General features: G+C 41.9%; 2 protein-coding genes across 3 annotated transcripts in view; one reads left to right on the top strand and one right to left on the bottom strand.

Moving 5' to 3' along the window:
• Gpr39 (G protein-coupled receptor 39) overlaps positions 1-6,955 on the top strand; it is a 221,726-nt gene extending 214,771 nt beyond the window's left edge. Inside the window, exon 2 of the mRNA XM_070024333.1 lies at positions 6,444-6,955. Coding sequence (XP_069880434.1) covers positions 6,444-6,955 — 512 coding nt within the window. The remainder of the gene's footprint in view (positions 1-6,443) is intronic.
• Lypd1 (LY6/PLAUR domain containing 1) overlaps positions 6,200-18,317 on the bottom strand; it is a 37,616-nt gene continuing 25,498 nt past the window's right edge. For both annotated transcript variants that reach the window (XM_070024357.1, XM_070024347.1), the window contains one exon: positions 6,200-7,634. In XM_070024357.1, coding sequence (XP_069880458.1) covers positions 7,399-7,634 — 236 coding nt within the window. In that variant the 3' untranslated portion in view covers positions 6,200-7,398. The remainder of the gene's footprint in view (positions 7,635-18,317) is intronic.

The raw sequence follows: 18,317 nt of genomic DNA, 5'->3' as shown, positions 1-18,317 counted from the left end.
TCTACCACTTGAGCCACTTCTGGCTTTTTCTGTTTATGTAGTACTGAGGAATCAAACCCAAGGCTTCATGCACGCTGGGCAAACACTCTACCACTAAGCCACATTCCCAGCCTACTAAATGTTCTTTATAAGATAGCGTGGATGTAAGCTAAATGGAAGGATGAATGATTAGACACAAGACAAAATGATTGATAACAGATAAAATAGTAAATCGGTAGATGAACAGAGACGATAGATATGGATAGATAGATAGATGGGTGGATAGGCAGGCAGGTTATTGTAAGCCAGCACACTGGGTTATGTTCCAAAGTCATATTTTGTTTTCTAAATACTCCAGCTCTGGAAAACAGAGCTGGGTGGGAAACATGTCCTATAAACTTAGCTAAATGTCTATTCTTTGGTTGTGAAATACACAACTGTAACAAGATACGGATAGAAGTTGTGTAGAACTGCTGTCATTGCATAAATTTTTATCTGTGAGTAGGTACCATTTGAATAAAACATTTGAAAAATAGTCTAGTCAATAGTTTCACCTGGCAAGCTAAGGTAGAATCCGGTATTTTGAACAAGAAAACAAGGTAAAGAAGTTCTGTACTTTAACCTCAGGACCATTGGCAAATCACTTAGCCTTAGTTTCTTCACTTGTAATATGAGGAAACACTGGTCTCTTCCTGTTCTTCCATGATCCACGACTCTAAGATAAGTTCTGGGGTACACACAACTAGTTCTATTCTGCTTAAAAATCAGACTGGAAAAAACAGAGCACAGTGATCAGAGCAGCTAGCTCAGTGATATGATGTCCCAGGCTATAAAACTTAATGCACTTCTGAAAATTAAACCATGCAGTCTGACTCAGATGCTGTTCAAATGTCAAGCTTCAGTGGGGGATGTTGTTGGGCATCTGCATTGCTTCTGTTTCTAAACATTACTTTCCCAAGGCCGAATTGGTATCATCATCTAATGGCTCTTGTCCTTTTAGTGCAGTAATCAAGGAGAAAAAATGGAAGTGCTTTATGTGGCAAAACAGATAAGATATGAAGGTATTTCAAAGCCCAGAGTGCAAGGCTGTCTGGAATGTGATATACAGCTATCCATAATCCAGTTAAAAACAGTTTACCTGCTTTACATGCATGTGTTCAATTCACCAATCTTCGTTCAAGTTCACACTCAAGTTATTTAACTGTGGGGTACACATCGCACCACATAGACTAAAGCATTATGTATTTTTTTTCTAACTGTAATGCCTAAGTCCAAATTGATTGCAGCCAAACATAAATTTAGTAAATCCTCAATACACTCTATTAAGGCATGAATAAGACTTTAGAGCTTTGTCCTTTGCTACAGAATAACTGCATCTGGAGTTTGAACCAATTGCTTCCAGTATAGAAAGTTTTAGACATGATATTTATTCCCAAGTGACTCATCTAAAATACTGAACTTAATTTAATGTAAAAATGAGCACTTAACTGTCACTGTAAAATGATAATTTTTTTATGATAGGGACTAGTTTGGTTTCCTTCCTCAGAGTGGCGTACCTCTATTACCCTGCCGATGAGCACATGGGCTTCATTTGTCATTGACTCTAACTCTATCCCAGTGCTCCATTTTCATAGAACAAAATTAACTTATAAAAACACAGGAAGGGGGCTGGGAAGGTGGCTCAGTGGTAGAGCGCTTGCCTTGCATGCATGAGGCCCTGGGTTCAATTCCTCAGCACCACATAAGCAAAAAGAAAAAAGCCGGAAGTGGCGCTGTGGCTCAAGTGGTAGAGCGCTAGCCTTAGCTGAAGAGCTGAGGGGAAGTGCCCAGGCCCAGATTTCAGGCCCCACGACCAGAACCCAGCCCCCCCCAAAAAAAACAGGAAGGAAAGTACAAGCCACTTCTCACCTCAAGTTGAAGTTAGGAAAAATACATTTCTGTAGCTCTACCAGGTAGGTTGGCACAATTCAGCAAAGTTGAGAATGAGACATCAAAATATATCTTTGTATTTTCAGAATAATTCAGACTTTAGCAAATAGGTCTTTCTTTCTACAGAAAGCTTAATACGAAGACTAGATAAATCTGTCTTATGGCAAAAATACATAAGACTGGGGATGCGGCTCACTGATACAGCACTTGCCTAGCATATGCATTGCCCTCAGCTCAATCTTAAACACTACCTCCTATCCCTCCTCCCTTGACTCTAGTACATCCAGGAAGCAGAGAAAGGAGGAACACAATTATAAACCGGCCTGGGCAAAAGTTAACAAGACTCTATCTCAAAAATAAGCCAAGGCATAGTGGTTAATATTTTTGATCCTAGATACTTGAAAACTAGGAGGCTCTCCAATGGAGGCCAGCACAGGCAAAATTAACACAAAATTCTACATGAAAAGCATACTAAAACAAAAGGACTGAGGTTGTAGCTCAAGTGGTAGCAAAACAAAACACACATTCAGAAATATAATCAGCATTTGGATTGTTTTTGTTATAATGCTTCGGATAAAGGAATGAGGGATAGTGCTTGGGATTTCTTGCTTTAGGGCATGTATGTATGCTGGGAGAGATAAGAAAATTGGAAAAGGAATCAACATGGACTCTTGCTACTCTGAGGAGGGTCTAGGAAAGTTTAATTGCATCTATTCAGTTCAGTGTGGCAGCTACTGGCTGGGCTCAATTGAAATATGTGGTAAAAGTAAAAATCATACGGATTGGTAAAGACTCAGGTATGAAAAAATAAAGAATGTGAGAACATCTCATCCATCATTTTTAAAAATCTCAATTCCATATTGAACTTATATATGAAATTTGGTTACGAGTATATTGAATCAACAGACATTATGGAAATTGATTCCACCTACTTCCTTTTACTTTTTGAATGTGACTACTCAAAAATGTTAATTAGACATATGGCTTACATTATATGTGTTCAGTGGATAGAGCTGGCTATGTACATGAGTCATAGTAAATGTGTGCTTTCTTGCTTGTTTTTCTGTATTTTTCAAACTGAAACACACACACACACACACACACACACACACACACACACACACACACACACACACACACACACACACACACACACACACACACACACACACACACACAGTTTGGATCCTGAAAATCATGTGTCCTGCCCTAGCACTTGGGTAAGTAATCTCTTCTGAGCTTCTTTTTTCTCATTTGTTAAATGACAATAGTAATTGTTTTGACCTCTCAGGCCAGAGCTCACTATGTTGTTGTCAAGAGAAATTCATGGGAAAAAAGTAGAATTCTTAACATAAAAATGACACTGAAGAACTTCACATAATCCATCACTATTCTTGATTATATTTCAAGACCTGTGAGATGTGGACATTTTAAATTCTCCTCCATTTCTAATTCCGATACTTGTGATCCTCTTCCTTTCCCTTCCTGCAAATCTCAGCAATCCCTTCTTTTCCTTATTCCAGGGACTTTCATGGGAAGTTCAGTGGGAAGCCAGTGATCCAGTTCCTCACTTACTTCCTACTACTTTTTCTGATCACTCACCTCGCACTTACTCACTCATTTCAATTTCAGAGCAAGGATTTTATCCTGGCTGAAACCACAGACCAAATTACAGCTTTTATCTGCCCTGTCGCTTGTCTCCTACCTGAATTTTGGATCATACTTTTTACTGAACTCTGCTTCTTTTGATGGGTTGCTCACTCAAAGACAATTGAGGCCAAGCAAGTACGTGTGGGAAGCGAAGAAAGGAAATAAGGATTGTGTAAGCAAGAGATCAAGAAAAAGAACAAAACACAGGGAAAAAGAAATGTAATTTCCGAACTTCTCTTTCCTGGCTGTAGAACCTGCCTCCTTTATCAGTGTCTTTCTTCGCCTATTGTCTTTAAAAGCTGAGTTGTTTTTAGTCCATGCTAAGTACAAGCTGCTTCCTGATCATTTTTCTTAGTTTCTGCTGTCCTAAGCTCTTACAGCATAACCCTTATCTAAACCTCATGTAAGATTTCCCATGTCTGAGAACGATACCCTTAGATGAAGAGGGTTGTAGCTGTTCTGTGAAATGTGATGGCAGAGAAGAGGGGAAGAAAATGTAAGACTCTGTGAAGCATGCCATTTCCCCAGGTCTGGGAGGATTCTGGGTTCCTGCAGGATTCATGTAATGAACCACTCATCAGAGCTGTATGAGATGAAAACAGCAAGCAGAAACTTCAGAAGGAATTTTTGACAGCACGGGTGGCTGGGTGCACCTGGGCTCCTCACTGAAGTGGGAAAAAAAAAGCAAACACACCCAATTTCCTATGCAAGTATTTTTTAATCAGAAAAAGTGTTGATTCTGTGTTGTCGTGTTTCCACGCCGCCTCAGTAATGAGGTGATTCAGAGTTTGCTCCTGACTTAAGATAGTAGATTTGTTGTTGTTGTTGTTGTTGTTATTAGTTTTGCCTCTTCATCAGATCAATATGTTACTTTGCCTATTTTATTTTTTTAGATTTACTGACTGTTCTCAGGGTAGCAAATTCAAAAGAAAGAAATAAGCAAATTGGTTTGTATTTCAAAGCCTAGGCGAGGTTTGACAGGCAGAACCCTTAGAGATGAGCAAAGAAGCGGAGTTTCCCAGAGGCTGCTTGCTGACAGATAGGCTTCGTGGAGGAGTTGTCCTTGGGGGAAAGGAATATTTTCAGTGCCACAATACAGACCAGAGTTCCCTCCCCCACCAGGCAAGATATGTTCATGCAAGTGTGTGTAGGATTGGCAAGCCCGGATGCATGAATGTGGCTGTTTTTCCCTACAGCTTTTAGTAAAGAAATATTTGCCATTGAGTTTTAGTAGGAAGCAGCCATGGCTAGCCATCTACTCCCTGTGGTCTCCTAGAAAAACCAGAAAGCCTGAAAATATGAATGAATTTTTTCTTATTATATTATGACTCAAATTTGGAAAGCAAAAACCCTTTCCTGAAAATGCTAATGCGGCTGCAACTTTAAGATACCATCTCTCTACATTGAGAAGTTACATTCTGAGGTCTCAACTGCTCAAGAAAAGAATAAGCAGACGTTATGTCGAAAAACAAACTTTACAACTTTGGCAGGGTGGGGGCGGATGGGAGGGCAGGGATGGAAAGGGGAAACAAAAGAGGCGGCAACAATGCTTGATAAGAAATGTACTCATTACCTTGCTCATGTAACTGTAACCCCTCTGATGGTATTTTCACAAAAAACTTATTAATAATAAAAAAAGAATAAGCAAATGTCCTGAAGATTTTCTGATCTTCCTTCTTTGTTCTTTTTCTTTCTGTTACCTTAGATCAAGTCTCATAATAATTGTAATTTCAGTTGTCTATGTTCTGTACACTGTCTTTGTCAGAGCTGCAGAAATTATGGAGATTATGCGAAGTCAGAATATAAGAACGGTTGGCATGCCAACCAGTGCACATTACAGCCAACATTTGGGACCACTTGTGGTACCATTTCTTCTAAGGACTGGTTATTTCTGGGTTGCCAAGAGTACTGTTTGGGGCTGCAAAGGCTAAACTGGAGATAGGTTATGTATTTCCTGATATTTTGAGATCACTTATTTTCCCATATGAAGGTGGAAGAGATGATGCTTTTTTAAAAGAGTTTGAAAAGTGGCAGAAGTGCTGTTGCAGATCTGGGCATTACCATTGTAGGTATGCATACCCGGCACAAAGACCAAAGACCAAAGAGCAGGGCTCAGTGGTAGAGTGCTTGCCTTGCATGCCTGAGGCCCTGGGTTCGATTCCTCAGCACCACATAAGCAAAAAGAAAAAAGCCGGAAGTGGTGCTGTGGCTCAAGTGGTAGAGCGCTAGCCTTGAGCTGAAGAGCTGAGGGACAGTGCCCAGGCCCAGAGTTCAGGCCCCATGACCGGACCCAAAAAAAAAAAAAAAAAAAAAAAAAAGACCAACGAGCATTCTCAGTGACAGGCTATCCCTGATTTGATTTCCTTGAAATTGCATGTAAAATTAGCTTTATTAAATATGCTTCCTTGTTACCAAAGGGAGACTATTTCCATATGACTTTAAAGTATCACTCTCAGGTTCTTCTTTGTGCAGACCTTCTTGAAACTACAAACCCCATTTCATCGAGTATGGCTGTACTGAAAGTCTACATCTATTGCTTTACAACAAAACGACAAAACCAAATTTATGGAAACGGAAAATGTTTTCAGGAGAGACAAGCAACAATGAAAACATTTTCAAAATTAACAGGCATTCACAGGTATAAACACACAGTCTGAAGCATTTAATGGTCTTTAACACGGCCAACTCCCCTGAGCCCAAAGCAGCGTTAAATTCTCTTTTGCTGGTGGCAAAAGAAGCTGTCAAGCGCAACATTGAAAAATTGGTAGTTTCCTGGCCAGTAAGCACAAAACCAAGGGGCGCTAAATATTTTATGATTATTTATTTATTTTCTGTTCTTATGCCATTTCCCCTTTTCCCTCTCTCCCTTTCTCTCTCCCGCCCAGGGCTAATTGTTGTGACACTGGCTGTATGCTGGATGCCAAACCAAATCCGGAGGATCATGGCTGCAGCCAAACCCAAGCACGACTGGACCAGGTCCTACTTCCGGGCATACATGATTCTCCTCCCTTTCTCAGACACCTTCTTCTACCTCAGCTCGGTGGTCAACCCGCTCCTGTACAACGTGTCCTCCCAGCAGTTCCGCAAGGTGTTCGGACAGGTGTTGCGTTGCCACCTGACCCTACAGCATGCCAACCAGGAGAAGCGCCTGCGTTCCCACATCAGCTCCAGCACTGGGAGTGCCCGCTCGGCCCGCAGCCCTCTCCTCTTCTTGAGCTCCCGGCGGGATTCCTCTGCAAGGAGAACTAACAAGGTTTTCTTAAGCACTTTTCAGACTGAGGCCAAACCCCAGCCTCAGCCCCAGCAATTGAGTCTTGAGTCACCCCAGCCCAGCTCTGAGGCAAAATCAATTAATCTGGCTGCAGAGAACGGTGTGCAGGAGGAGCATGAAGTATGAGCCCTCATGTGTGGAGTCTCGGGTACCGACGAGCCTCGCTCTCCCCCGGAGAGAGACAATCTTACCTTCCCATCACAGACACAAGACATACTCCTCTCCCGTCAGGGACAGATTGGAAGCTGGGGTTGGAAGGGCTTTGGAAAGGGCAGGTACCCATCTCAGTGACTTCTAAAGAATTGATTTATCAACTTGCCTGGCTTTGACTCTGGACAGGGCCACAGCACCCTTCCTTCAGACACACACTGAAAATTCAGACTAAAGTCACGCACTCAGAGCGTACAAAAGTGTTTTGGGCTCTTGTATTATTCTTAAAGGAATAACAACAACAACAAAAACCAAAGCTCTCCTCTCTATCCAGGATCAAAGGACACCCAGAAGAAAACTTGGGGAGGTAGGAGAGTAAGGACCAGAAAGATACAGGAGGGGTGGCATCTTCGTCAGCTTCAGCAGTGGGCCATGAAGAGGGCTAATTTGAGGAGCAGGATGGTGGTGGGGAGCCCTGGCCTGAGGGCTGATGCAGAGCTGCCCCTTTTCTTGGGCCTTGGCCCATTGCAAAGAGGGGTGTTGCAGCAGCTGATGCACACTGAGTTCAGTTTCCCTGGGGAGCAGAAGGACTGGTAGCCAGCGGAGGCGATGAGACAGGCCGCTGAGGAAGCACATGACTTGCGGTACATGATTCCTGCAACACAGACCCAAAGGAGCCAGGTTAATGTTCACTCACTGAAGGTCAGATGTCTCTCTCTGAACTCACATGGAAAGAACAGCTCTTTCTCACTCCTCCCACAGCCCAGAGGCTGGAGAGTAAGATTAAGGAGATGTTTCACTGAACTTCCAAATACACATATCCATGCTGAAAAAGGCAGATACCATTTTGGACAAAATTGTTCCAAAAGCTATTCAGATTCCCATACCAATGAATAAACAGTTATTAAAGTTAAAATCTGCTTCTTCAAGCTCAGTGTTCACATTTTGTACCAGATGAAGAGATTTTTATTTACCTTTGCTTTGTTGTTATTGTTCAAAGTATCTCACACCAGGAGAACTATGTCTGAATCTTATTTCTTATTAGGTGCATATTAGTTTATAAATCAATATACTATGTGTTACATTAACTATGTGTTTATTAAAACTCATAATTCTTGGGCTGGGTGGGAAGGTGGCTCAGTGGTAGAGTGCTTGCATTGCATGCCTGAGGTCCTGGGTTCGATTCCTCAGCACCACATAAGCAAAAAGGAAAATAAGCCAGAAGTGGTGCTGTGGCTCAAGTGGTAGAGCGCTAGCCTTGAGCTGAAGAGCTGAGGGACAGCGCCCAGGCCCAGAGTTCAGGCCCCACGACCGGACCCAATAATAAATAAATAAATAAAACCCATAATTCTTTGACTAATAGCTAAATACCTAAAGGGAATCAATTCAATCCCTATGGTATGAGCCATGATTTCTTCTTTGTGTGAGGAGGTCTATTGGATATAGTGAGCAGTTGGCATGGCCAACAGTATGTATAGCACAACCTTCTACTAAGGGAAACAACTTTGACCTTAGGATAAATGGCAATTTTTACAAATTGGCCTCAAAGAGCTGATATTCTGAGAAAACTAGAGGCCCATGTCAAGAAACGTATGTGTCCTGAACAAACTGTAGTGTAGTCATCAAATGAGGGTACCTTCCAAAATCCCCCCTCCTCCCCCTTTCCCCCCCCCCCTCCTCCTCCTCCTCCTCCTCCTTCTTCATTTTTCTGGTCCTGGGGCTTGAACTCAGGGCCCAGGATCTGTCCTTGAGCTTCTCTGTGCTCAAGGCTAGTAATCTACTACTTGAGCCACAGCTTCACGTCTGTTTTTGTTTATGAGTAGTTTATTGGAGATAAGAGTCTCAACGACTTTCCTGACTGGGCTGGCTCTAGACCATGACCCTCAGATTTCAGCCAAGTAGCTAGGAATACAGGTGTGAGCCAATGGCATTTGGTTCTTCTTCTTTCTTAATGGTAGTGGTACTGGGATTAAACTCAGAATCTCATGTGTTAGGTAAACACTCTACCTCTTGAGCAATGTCTCCAGCCCCTTTGCTTCTTTTAGGGTGTCCTTTAGATAAGATCTAGTGCTTTGGTCTGGGCTGGCCTTGAACCTTGATCTTCCTATCACTGCCTCTCCTGTAGTGGCTGGGACTGTAAGTATGTATCACTATGTCCAGCCCTCTCATTTGACTTTATCTGAGAGTGTACTAAAATTTGAGTTGCTAAGTTTATATAAGGGCTTTTCTGAATGTCAGATGCTATCTAGATGGCTACAGTATACTAGCTCACTATCATGTGATTGCTGGTGTCTAGAATGTACCCTAAAAGCCCGTGTTATAGGCTTGTTACTCAAAATGGCACTATTGGGAGGTGGCAGAAATTGAAGAGATGGGGTTGATCAGTGTGACGTGTTAGATCACTTGGGGGGAGGGGAAGGAATAATGATGCTCCAGACTCTTACTCTCTCTTTTGCTTGTGGCTATGAGTGAGGATTCTTTACTCTACATGCTCCCTTACTACCAGCTCATATCTTTGGACTGAGTCCTCCAAAACTGTTAATGCACATAAACCCTTTCTCAACCCAAGCTGATTATCTCACATACTTTTTATGACAGTAATGGAAAACTAACACACATTTCTACGAGGGCAGTCCCCATATCCATTCACATTACACAGATCAGGAGCCTGAGGTCCATTCACTGGGAATTTAGTGATTGGCTGAGATCACATGAGAAGAAAGTGGAGTAGCTGTGGTTTGAGCTGAACATTCTGTTCTTGGCTGTCACCTGTAATACTGGATAGCACAGTGGACAGCCAATTAACTATAGTAGAAATTGAGATGGCTGGCTTTACTCCAAAGAGTGTGTATCGCTATTGGATATCAATGAATTTTCTTTTGGACAGATAATGTTGAATAATGGTACTGGTCTTTGAGGTGAATGTCAGCCTATTTGCACAGCTGAGTGATGTGACACATCCCACTAGCAGCCAAAGACCTTATCCAGTGCTTCCTTGTAGATATGTAGGCGGGTATGGCTTAGCTTTGGGCTCCCTCATCTATAAGAATTGCTAGTTGGGGTGTGTGGACACAGAAAAGAATCAAACTGTCTAAAACTTACAAGTGGGAGGTAAAAAGAGTACTTTAGATTTGGTTTAAAACATGCAATTTTATGTCATTCCTTTTCTGTAACTGCATATTTGTAATGATTGATTTTTCTAGTGCTGATTGAAAATCCTGGAAGGTAGATGCTCCTATGGTGTAAGCCCATATACAGAGGATGTGTGTGGATGCATGCAAAGTATTGTTTGATTCTCAGGTATATGCTTCAGGGATTTTCTACTTTTTTCTTTTCATTCTCCCTTTGAGGAAATGTACTTTTTTTACTCTTAAATTTTAAGAGAATTTTCTTAAAATTCTCATTTTCCAATTTGGCTATAATGACTTTTTTCCTTTAAGTGACTTTTAAAAATGCAAAAACTGTTTTCTCAGTATGTTTTTCAGTGTCAAAAATATTCAGATAGTCAGATACAGAGAAAATGTTCCTCAACCACCTCTGCACCTTTGAGGCATACTGCTGTTCTCTGTTTGGTGTGCTCCTTCCCAGGAAAAATAACACATCTGTTCGTGATATCACACCTTATAAGCTATTCTTCAATTGTCATTTTTACTTAGGGACGTGACTTGGAGGTTTGTTTTGGAGCATCACTTTGCAGGCAAATGAATCAGCAACAAGGTAAGTGCATGGGGTCTGAAGAGATGGACCAAGAAACAAAATCTGCACATTTGATAGGATCTTATCAAATTGTTAACTGGAAACAATTTGCTTCATAAAGGAAACTGGGGTAGCGTAAACTATGCTGTGAGGTTAGCTCTCAAGTTAGTATCTCATGAACTAATACTACATACTCCTCTCAAAGCAATCCTCAATATTCCCCAAGGGCTATACTGTTACACAGATGTGTCCACTGTGCTGGTCACTTCAGATCAGGAACCATGAGGACATGAAGGGAGTGTCAAGATGTCATTTGTGCTAGGTCCATGAGACTCAGGACTCCTGGAGGTCCCCATGAGCCTCCTGCAATGGAAATCCAAGCCTGGAGACTGGGGTTCCAGGGACTATGAGTGGAATGGGATGTGACTAAAGTGGTTTGGAACTGGATAAGAGACTTGTATGCAGATGCAACTGTACTGGGTTTGGAGATGTTCATGAATAACAATGGAAATGTGATAATGTGCAAGTGTCTATTGACAATGGTAGAGAAAGCAAGCAAGAAGTGTGCTAAGGGGAATTAAAAAGGGATTTGAGAAAGTAGAAGGTCATTTTACTCATCCTTTTCATTCCTGGTGGGGATAAGGTGGTGCCTTTGAAAGATGTAAGTGGACTGGGGAAGCAGAAAAAGGATGATTATGTGAAATCTACAAAGATAAAGAAACAGCCAGATGAGCACCAAAGGCTCATGGCTATCATTCTAACTACTCAGGAGACTGAGAAATGAGAGTCATGATTCAAAGCCAGCCCACGTAGGAAAGTCCATGAGACTCTTATCCCCAATGAACCACCAAAAAGACAGAAATGGTGCTGTGGTTCAAATGGTAGAATGCTAGTCTTGAGCACCAAAGCTCAGGGAGAGCACCTAGTTCAAGCCCCAGTACTGGCCTACGCGTGCACACACACACACACACACACACACACACACACACACACACACACACACACACACACACACACACACACACACTCACACTCACTATAGAGAAATGAACTACCTCTCCCAAGACCTCACATAGAGAAGTAAAAGCATTCAGGGCCACCCAATCTTCAGCTGCATCTAGGGGTGATAAGGAGGCCCAGGGACAGATAAGAGTGGTCTTGGGGAATATTATCAATGCCAACGTGGAGAACAAGTACAGAGCTGGACAAGAATACAAGTGTCACTAAGTGAAGAAGGTGGGTGTTTGAACCTATTTCATCATTCATATTCTTTTAAAGATGAGTTCCTTATGGAGTTAAGCTAGCTTTAAATGTTGAACAAAAACATGGAAGTATTGATAGACATTTTGGAATCTTGGGGAATTTATATTATCATATAAGAGTAGAGGAGGTGATAGGCTATTCTATGATACAATTCCCAAAAGGCATTACAGAAGGATTGATAAATTTAGATTGCAAACAAATAAAATGTTTGGTATTTCTAATAAATTGTTTGTCATGAAGGGAAGAACAAAATATTCAGGAAGATAACTAACTTCAAATCACAAAGAGAAAATTTCCTTGTTTCTGAGGAGTAACCCATCTGAAAAATGGAGAAAGCAAGTGGACATCTCACAGAGAAAGAAATGGAAAGATCTTTGAACACATGAAAAATTACCTACCTCTCTGATCCTAAAGTCAAGGGCAAATTAAAACTACACTGAGATATGATTCTTAGTTATCTCTTGGGAAAAGATCAAAAGGCTTGTTAGCATCATGCCTGTAGTTCTGGAGACAGGCCCTTTCCTGAACTATTGGTTAAGAGGGTAGACAGGCAAACATCCCATGGAGGCAGTATGACAATAACTCTCAACATTGCAAACATAAAAGATCTTTGATCCAGCAATTGCACTTTGATAAATTTACCCCACAGTCACACCAGCATAAAATGTTCACATACAAGGTTATTCATCACAAAGTAGTTTTTAATGCACAAGATGGACATTCATTCTGTTCACCACTGGGAGGGTGGCAAACATCTGTTGTCTTATCCATATAAATGGATTTTGCAAGGCTATAAAATAATGACAAGCTCTGAGATATTTCAATAACAATGAAAACAACAATAACAACAACAAAAGTGTAGCTTGGCACAGAGGCTCACACCTGTAGTTCTAGCTTCTTAGGTGGTAGATATTGAGATCATCATCATTCCAGGTCAGCCCAGGAAAAAAGTTCAAGAGACTTTATCTCACCACAAAAAGCTATGTGTGGTAGAGTACATTTGTCATCTCCATTCTGTTAGAAAGAGTAAATTAGAGGATTGTGGTCCTAGCTGGCCTGGGGAAAAAGCAAGACCCTAGCTCATAAATAACCATATCAAAAAGCTTTGGAGCATGGCTCAAATAGCAAAGTGCCTGGTCAACAAGAAGAGGCTCTGAATTCAAACTCCAGTACCACAACAAAACCAAACAAACAATCACCAAACAAACAAAAACAGGCATTTCCTCCATCCTTCTCTTCTTCTATTATTTATTAACAACTGAACATATATTTCTATGTTGTATATAGTTTGTAAGCTTAAAATCTTAACTTATTTAATCTTGGTAATAACTCTAGAAGTAACCTATGGTTTGTAGTTGGAGAAATTGAGGCAGACAGGACTTTTAATTTCCCTAGGGTTTATTAAGATACTATGTATTAGCCCGATTTAAACTCTATACTCTTAACCATTTTACTACATTGTCTACAGTGCTAAAATATTCAAAACTGATTAACATAGCCTGCGTGCATACATTTATGTACACATGCATAAAACGTCTCTGAAAGAATGAACAATGATGCAATAGTGGTTGTCTGAGAGGTGGTGGGTGGTATTAGAATAGGGGTGAAGAAAAAATCTGAAGACTTTTTTTTTGTTAGTCATGGGGCTTGAACTCTGGGCTTGGGCGCTGTCTCTACACTCTTCAGCTCAAGGCGAGCATTCTACCACTTGAGCCACAGCGCCACTTCCAGTTTTCTAGTGGTTTATTGGAGATAAGAGTCCCATGGACTTTTCCTGCCTGGGCTGGCTTTGAACTGTGATCCTCAGATCTCAGCCTCCTGAGTAGCTAGGATTACAGCCATGAGCCCCTGGTGCCTGGCCAACTTATTTTTTTACTATTTGAAGTCAGAACTATGAAAATGAAGTATTGTTTTAAAATGACCTTTTAAAATAAATAACACCTTTAAGGAGCCATTTTTACCAAATAATATCTCTTCCTTAGTGTAGCACAACCCCTCCCTTCCTAGCTGTCTCCACCAGAGGCTCCTAACAATGATCCTACTCTCAAAAAGTCAGCCACAGTGCTGTGCTGTGGGACACTACAGACTAAATCTCAGTATCATAGGGAAGAGGGACCTGTGTCTGTTTTTTTAATTTTTCTTTAATGCAATCTCTATGAGCTAGGTACTGGGCCTAAAGAGTTGTGAGTAAAACCAGAATGAGCCTTATCTTGGGCAACTGGTAGGAGTGTCAATCACATAAGATCAGAAGGAATTATAGAGCTCATAGCCTATAGCTCTCACATCTACAATCCTAACTACTTGTTTTTTTTTGTTTGTTTGTTTGTTTTTTTCGGGTTGGAACTCAGGGCCTGGACACTGTCCGTGAGCTTCATTTGCTCAAGGCTAGCACTCTACCACCTGGCCACAGTGCCACTTCTGGCTTTTTCTGTTTATGTGGTACTGAGGAATCGAACCCAGGACTACCACTAGGCCACATTCCCAGCTCCAGTCCTAACTATGTAAGAAGCTGAGGTCTGAGGATTGAAAAGCAATGCTAGTACATGCAGATAAATTTGAGAGATGCTTATCTCTAATTAACAAAAAGCCAGAATTGGAGGTGTGGCTCAAGTGGTAGAGAACCAGCCACGTGAGTGTGAGGCCCTTGAGTTCAATTGCCAACAAAGTGGGCACACAAATGGAGGAAGAAGAAGAGAGGAAGGAGAAGGGGGAGAAGGAAGAGGAGGAAGGGGAGGGGGAGGGGAAGCAGAAGGAGGAGAAACTATGATATACATTATACATACCTTTATGTAGTACTAGGGATTGAACACAGGGATATGCATACTAAGCATGCACTCTGCACTTGTCTGTCATCCTAGCCACAATGGAAGCAAAAATAGGAGGATTATGGCTCAGGATAACCTGGGCAAAATGAAGATCCTATCTAAAGAATATTTCACTGTGTTTGATGTTGTTATAATTTGTGGAGGGGAAGGAAAAAAACAAATCATTTAAATAGGGATACAGGTGGACCCATTGCAACAATGAGACGTACAAGTCATAGGTCAAAAACGAACTTTACAACTTTGGAAGGGCGGGGGAGAAGGGTTGGGTGGGGGGAGGGGGGAGGATGGGATGGGAAGGGGAAACAAAGGAGGAGGCTACAATGCTTGATAAGAAATATACTCTATCTTGCTCATGTAATTGTAACCCTTCTGTACAGTATTTTCACATTAAAAAAGAAAAAAAGAATAACCAGAGTAGTCAGGTGCTGATAGCTTACACCAGTTATCCTAGCTACTCAGGAGGCCGAGATCTGAAGGATCATGTTTTGAAGCCAGCCCAAGCAAAGAAGTTTGCTAGATTCTGTCTCTTGAATAACCAGCAAAAATCAGGGCTACAAATACAGTTCAAGTCGTACAGTGCCTGCCTAACAAGTATGAAGCAATGAGTTCAAACCATAGTATTTCAAAAAGAAGGAGGAGGAGGAACAGGAGGAGGAGCAGGAGCAGCAGGAGGAGGAGCAGGAGGAGGAGGGGCAGGAGGAGGAGGAGAAGGAGGAGGAGAGGAGGAGGAGGAGGGGAGGAGGAGGAAAGAAAGAGAGAGAAAGAGAAGAAAGAGAAAGAATGAAAGAGAAAAAAGAGAGAAAGAAAGGGAGAGAGAAAGAGAGAAAGGATGGAAAGAAGGAAGGAAGGAAAGAAGGAAGGAAGGAAGGAAGGAAGGAAGGAAGGAAGGAAGGAAGGAAGGAAGGGAAAAAGGGCATGTACCAGGTACTCTGCCACTGAGCTAAACCTCCAGCCCTATAATAATTTCAAATATACAACTCAAGTTGTTCCATTACTTGACATTTATACTTAAAAACAAAATATACCTTTAGATCCCTAATAAGAAAAAAATGATTCATATATACTTTGGGATAGCTATTCAAGTAGCTGAAATCTGGAAGTGGCGCTGTAGCTCAAGTGGTAGAGCGCTTGCCTTGAGCTGAAGAGCTGAGGGACAGCGCCCAGGCCCAGAGTTCAAGCTCCATGACCGACAAAAAAAAAAAAATCAAGTGGCTGAAATCTGAGGATCATGGTTTGAAGACAGCTTGGGCAGAAAGTCTGTGAGACTCTTATCTCCAATTGATCACCAAAAAAGCCAGAAGCTTAAGTGGTAGAGCACTAGCCTTGAGCTGATAAAGCTCAAGGATAGCACCCAGGCCCTGAGAGTGAAGGAGGGAGAGAGGGAGGGGGAGAGAGAGCCAGGCAGAGGGACAGGACAGAGAAAGAGAGAGAGAGAGAGATTGTAGGGGTTCAGTACTGATCTGGAAAGTTCTCAGTGAATGGAAAAACAAATTTCAAATGATACTGATGACACTATAAGAAAATAAATACACAATACATGGCATGGCAGGGTTTGTAGGGTTTTTTTGTGTGTGTGTGTGTGTGTGTGTGTGTGTGTGTGTGTGTGTGTGTGTGTCTGAGTACATGAGTTTATGTTTCTAAGTAAAATCAGAGCAAGACGTCTAGGCAACTATGCATTAAACAGTGTATTCCCTATAGGGATGGGTGAAAGTCAGGAGCTTCATGATTTATGTGTTCTATCAGAATGCCTTACAGTATGTGTGAATATATTCATAAATAGCTTGCACTTGTAAATTACAAATTAATAGAATTTGACAAACATAAACCAAGTGAGCCAGTTCAATGAATTCTCAGGCCCAGGGCACACAACAATGACACCAAAGTGGCAGATGGGTGCACCCCACCATGGTCAGCATGCTGCCAGCGTCACAGATCGGCTTCCCTCAACTTTGGACAGGTTTGGCAACGAGGGTCATGACTTGGCCTGACTTCAGCAGCACTATGGGTGGGACTTGATGCCTGCAGCCCAGCATAGGTGTGTTTCACCACACACTTATGGCTAGCATTGGAGCTCCTACCAAGCTACCCCAGCAAGTTAGCACAGAAGGTAATGAGTGAGAGCCAGGAGTAAGACATCTGGAGATGGCCTTGAACAGCTAAAAGATTCTTCCTGTCCTTCTTGCCTGCATGAATATTCTCTTGCTTCTAATACACAGCAGAGGTTACTAATGGAACCCCAGCGTTTAGAAGAATGACTGGTAGATGTTGATTCAATAGTATTTAGGAAGTGATTAAACAGAGGGAGGAAGAGAGAAGTCAGACAGAGGAAGAGGATAATTTGAGGAGAACCTGTATATTCCTAGGCTGGTGGGGCTTGAGTCGCAGCCATGACATAAAACTAAGACAAATCTCCAAGTCTTGTTAACACAAGGCAGAGTTGAGAGGTGCTGATCTTCTTAACTGAGATTCTGGCCCAGAGCTAGCAAGCTTGGCTGGTTGCTGAAAAGCTAATCCCAGCTTAGACTTGTTCCTACTGCTTCACAGTGCAGGGGCACAGAGATGCGTCCTGTCACCATCTCTCACAGCTTGAATCTGCCAACCAGAAGTTGGTAGAACACACCACCCACAATCACCAAATTAATCAAGACAACCGTATTTAAAACCTTAATCCCTCTTAAGTCTTTAGAGAGGTCTGGCCTCTTAGGGGCTCCTGGATTCAGATGGGCAGCTAAGCATACTCGCTTTAAAGTGACTTCGAACAGAGCTCTCTGAGGAACCCATTCCTATTAATCTGCCTTCTTTAGGTTGTGAATAAGGTGCACACCTAAGACTGGAGGAAGGGGTAACTAAAATGCCCTGTTTCTTCCAGGGGAGTTCACTCCATTGCAGCCATTGTCTCTGCTCCCTGGGACTCATGAACTCATACTTGTGGAGGAAGCATTTATCCTCACAAGAATTGTGTTGAAAAGGTTGAAAATAGAAATAAAGAAAAGGGGCTGCCTCTCTGTACCCTACATGTAGCACTTAAATAAATACTTGGATGGATGGAAATGACGCAAATAAATGGGTCCAAAACATTTTTGCCTCATTGTGCCCTTTTCCTCCATTTGGCAAACAGTAGCAATGAGTGGTTGGTCCATGTTAAATGAAATAAGATGTTTAAGACATTTAGAAAACTGCAGGTACTTGCTGCTGTTGTAGGTATTATGATCTTTTATCCATGGGACATACTCTGATCCACGCCTTTAATGCATACAAGTAGCTACTTGCTGCATTTACACGTCCCCCGGTGCTTAACTCAGAGGGGACAGTGACTTCAGTAATCACTGATGAATGAATCTGTTTGATATTTAAAATGATTGCCTCCTTTTTTCACTTTGCTTGACACACACTCCATTCTTGCTCCTCCTGGACCCACATCTCAGCAGAAAAATGTTTGTTTTGCATTCAGATGGGGAAAAAACAAAGGCAAAGCAGGGAATAGGAACAATGTAGACTGAAGGAGAAAGAAGTTTTAGAAGTTGATGTGGATGCTGGATGGCCCCTGTCTTGTT

This window comes from Dipodomys merriami, unplaced genomic scaffold, assembly GCF_024711535.1.
Source record: "Dipodomys merriami isolate MVZ:Mamm:240054 unplaced genomic scaffold, mDipMer1.0.p SCAF_1, whole genome shotgun sequence".
Classification (NCBI taxonomy): domain Eukaryota; kingdom Metazoa; phylum Chordata; class Mammalia; order Rodentia; family Heteromyidae; genus Dipodomys; species Dipodomys merriami.
This window is presented reverse-complemented; position numbering and strand designations above follow the sequence as displayed.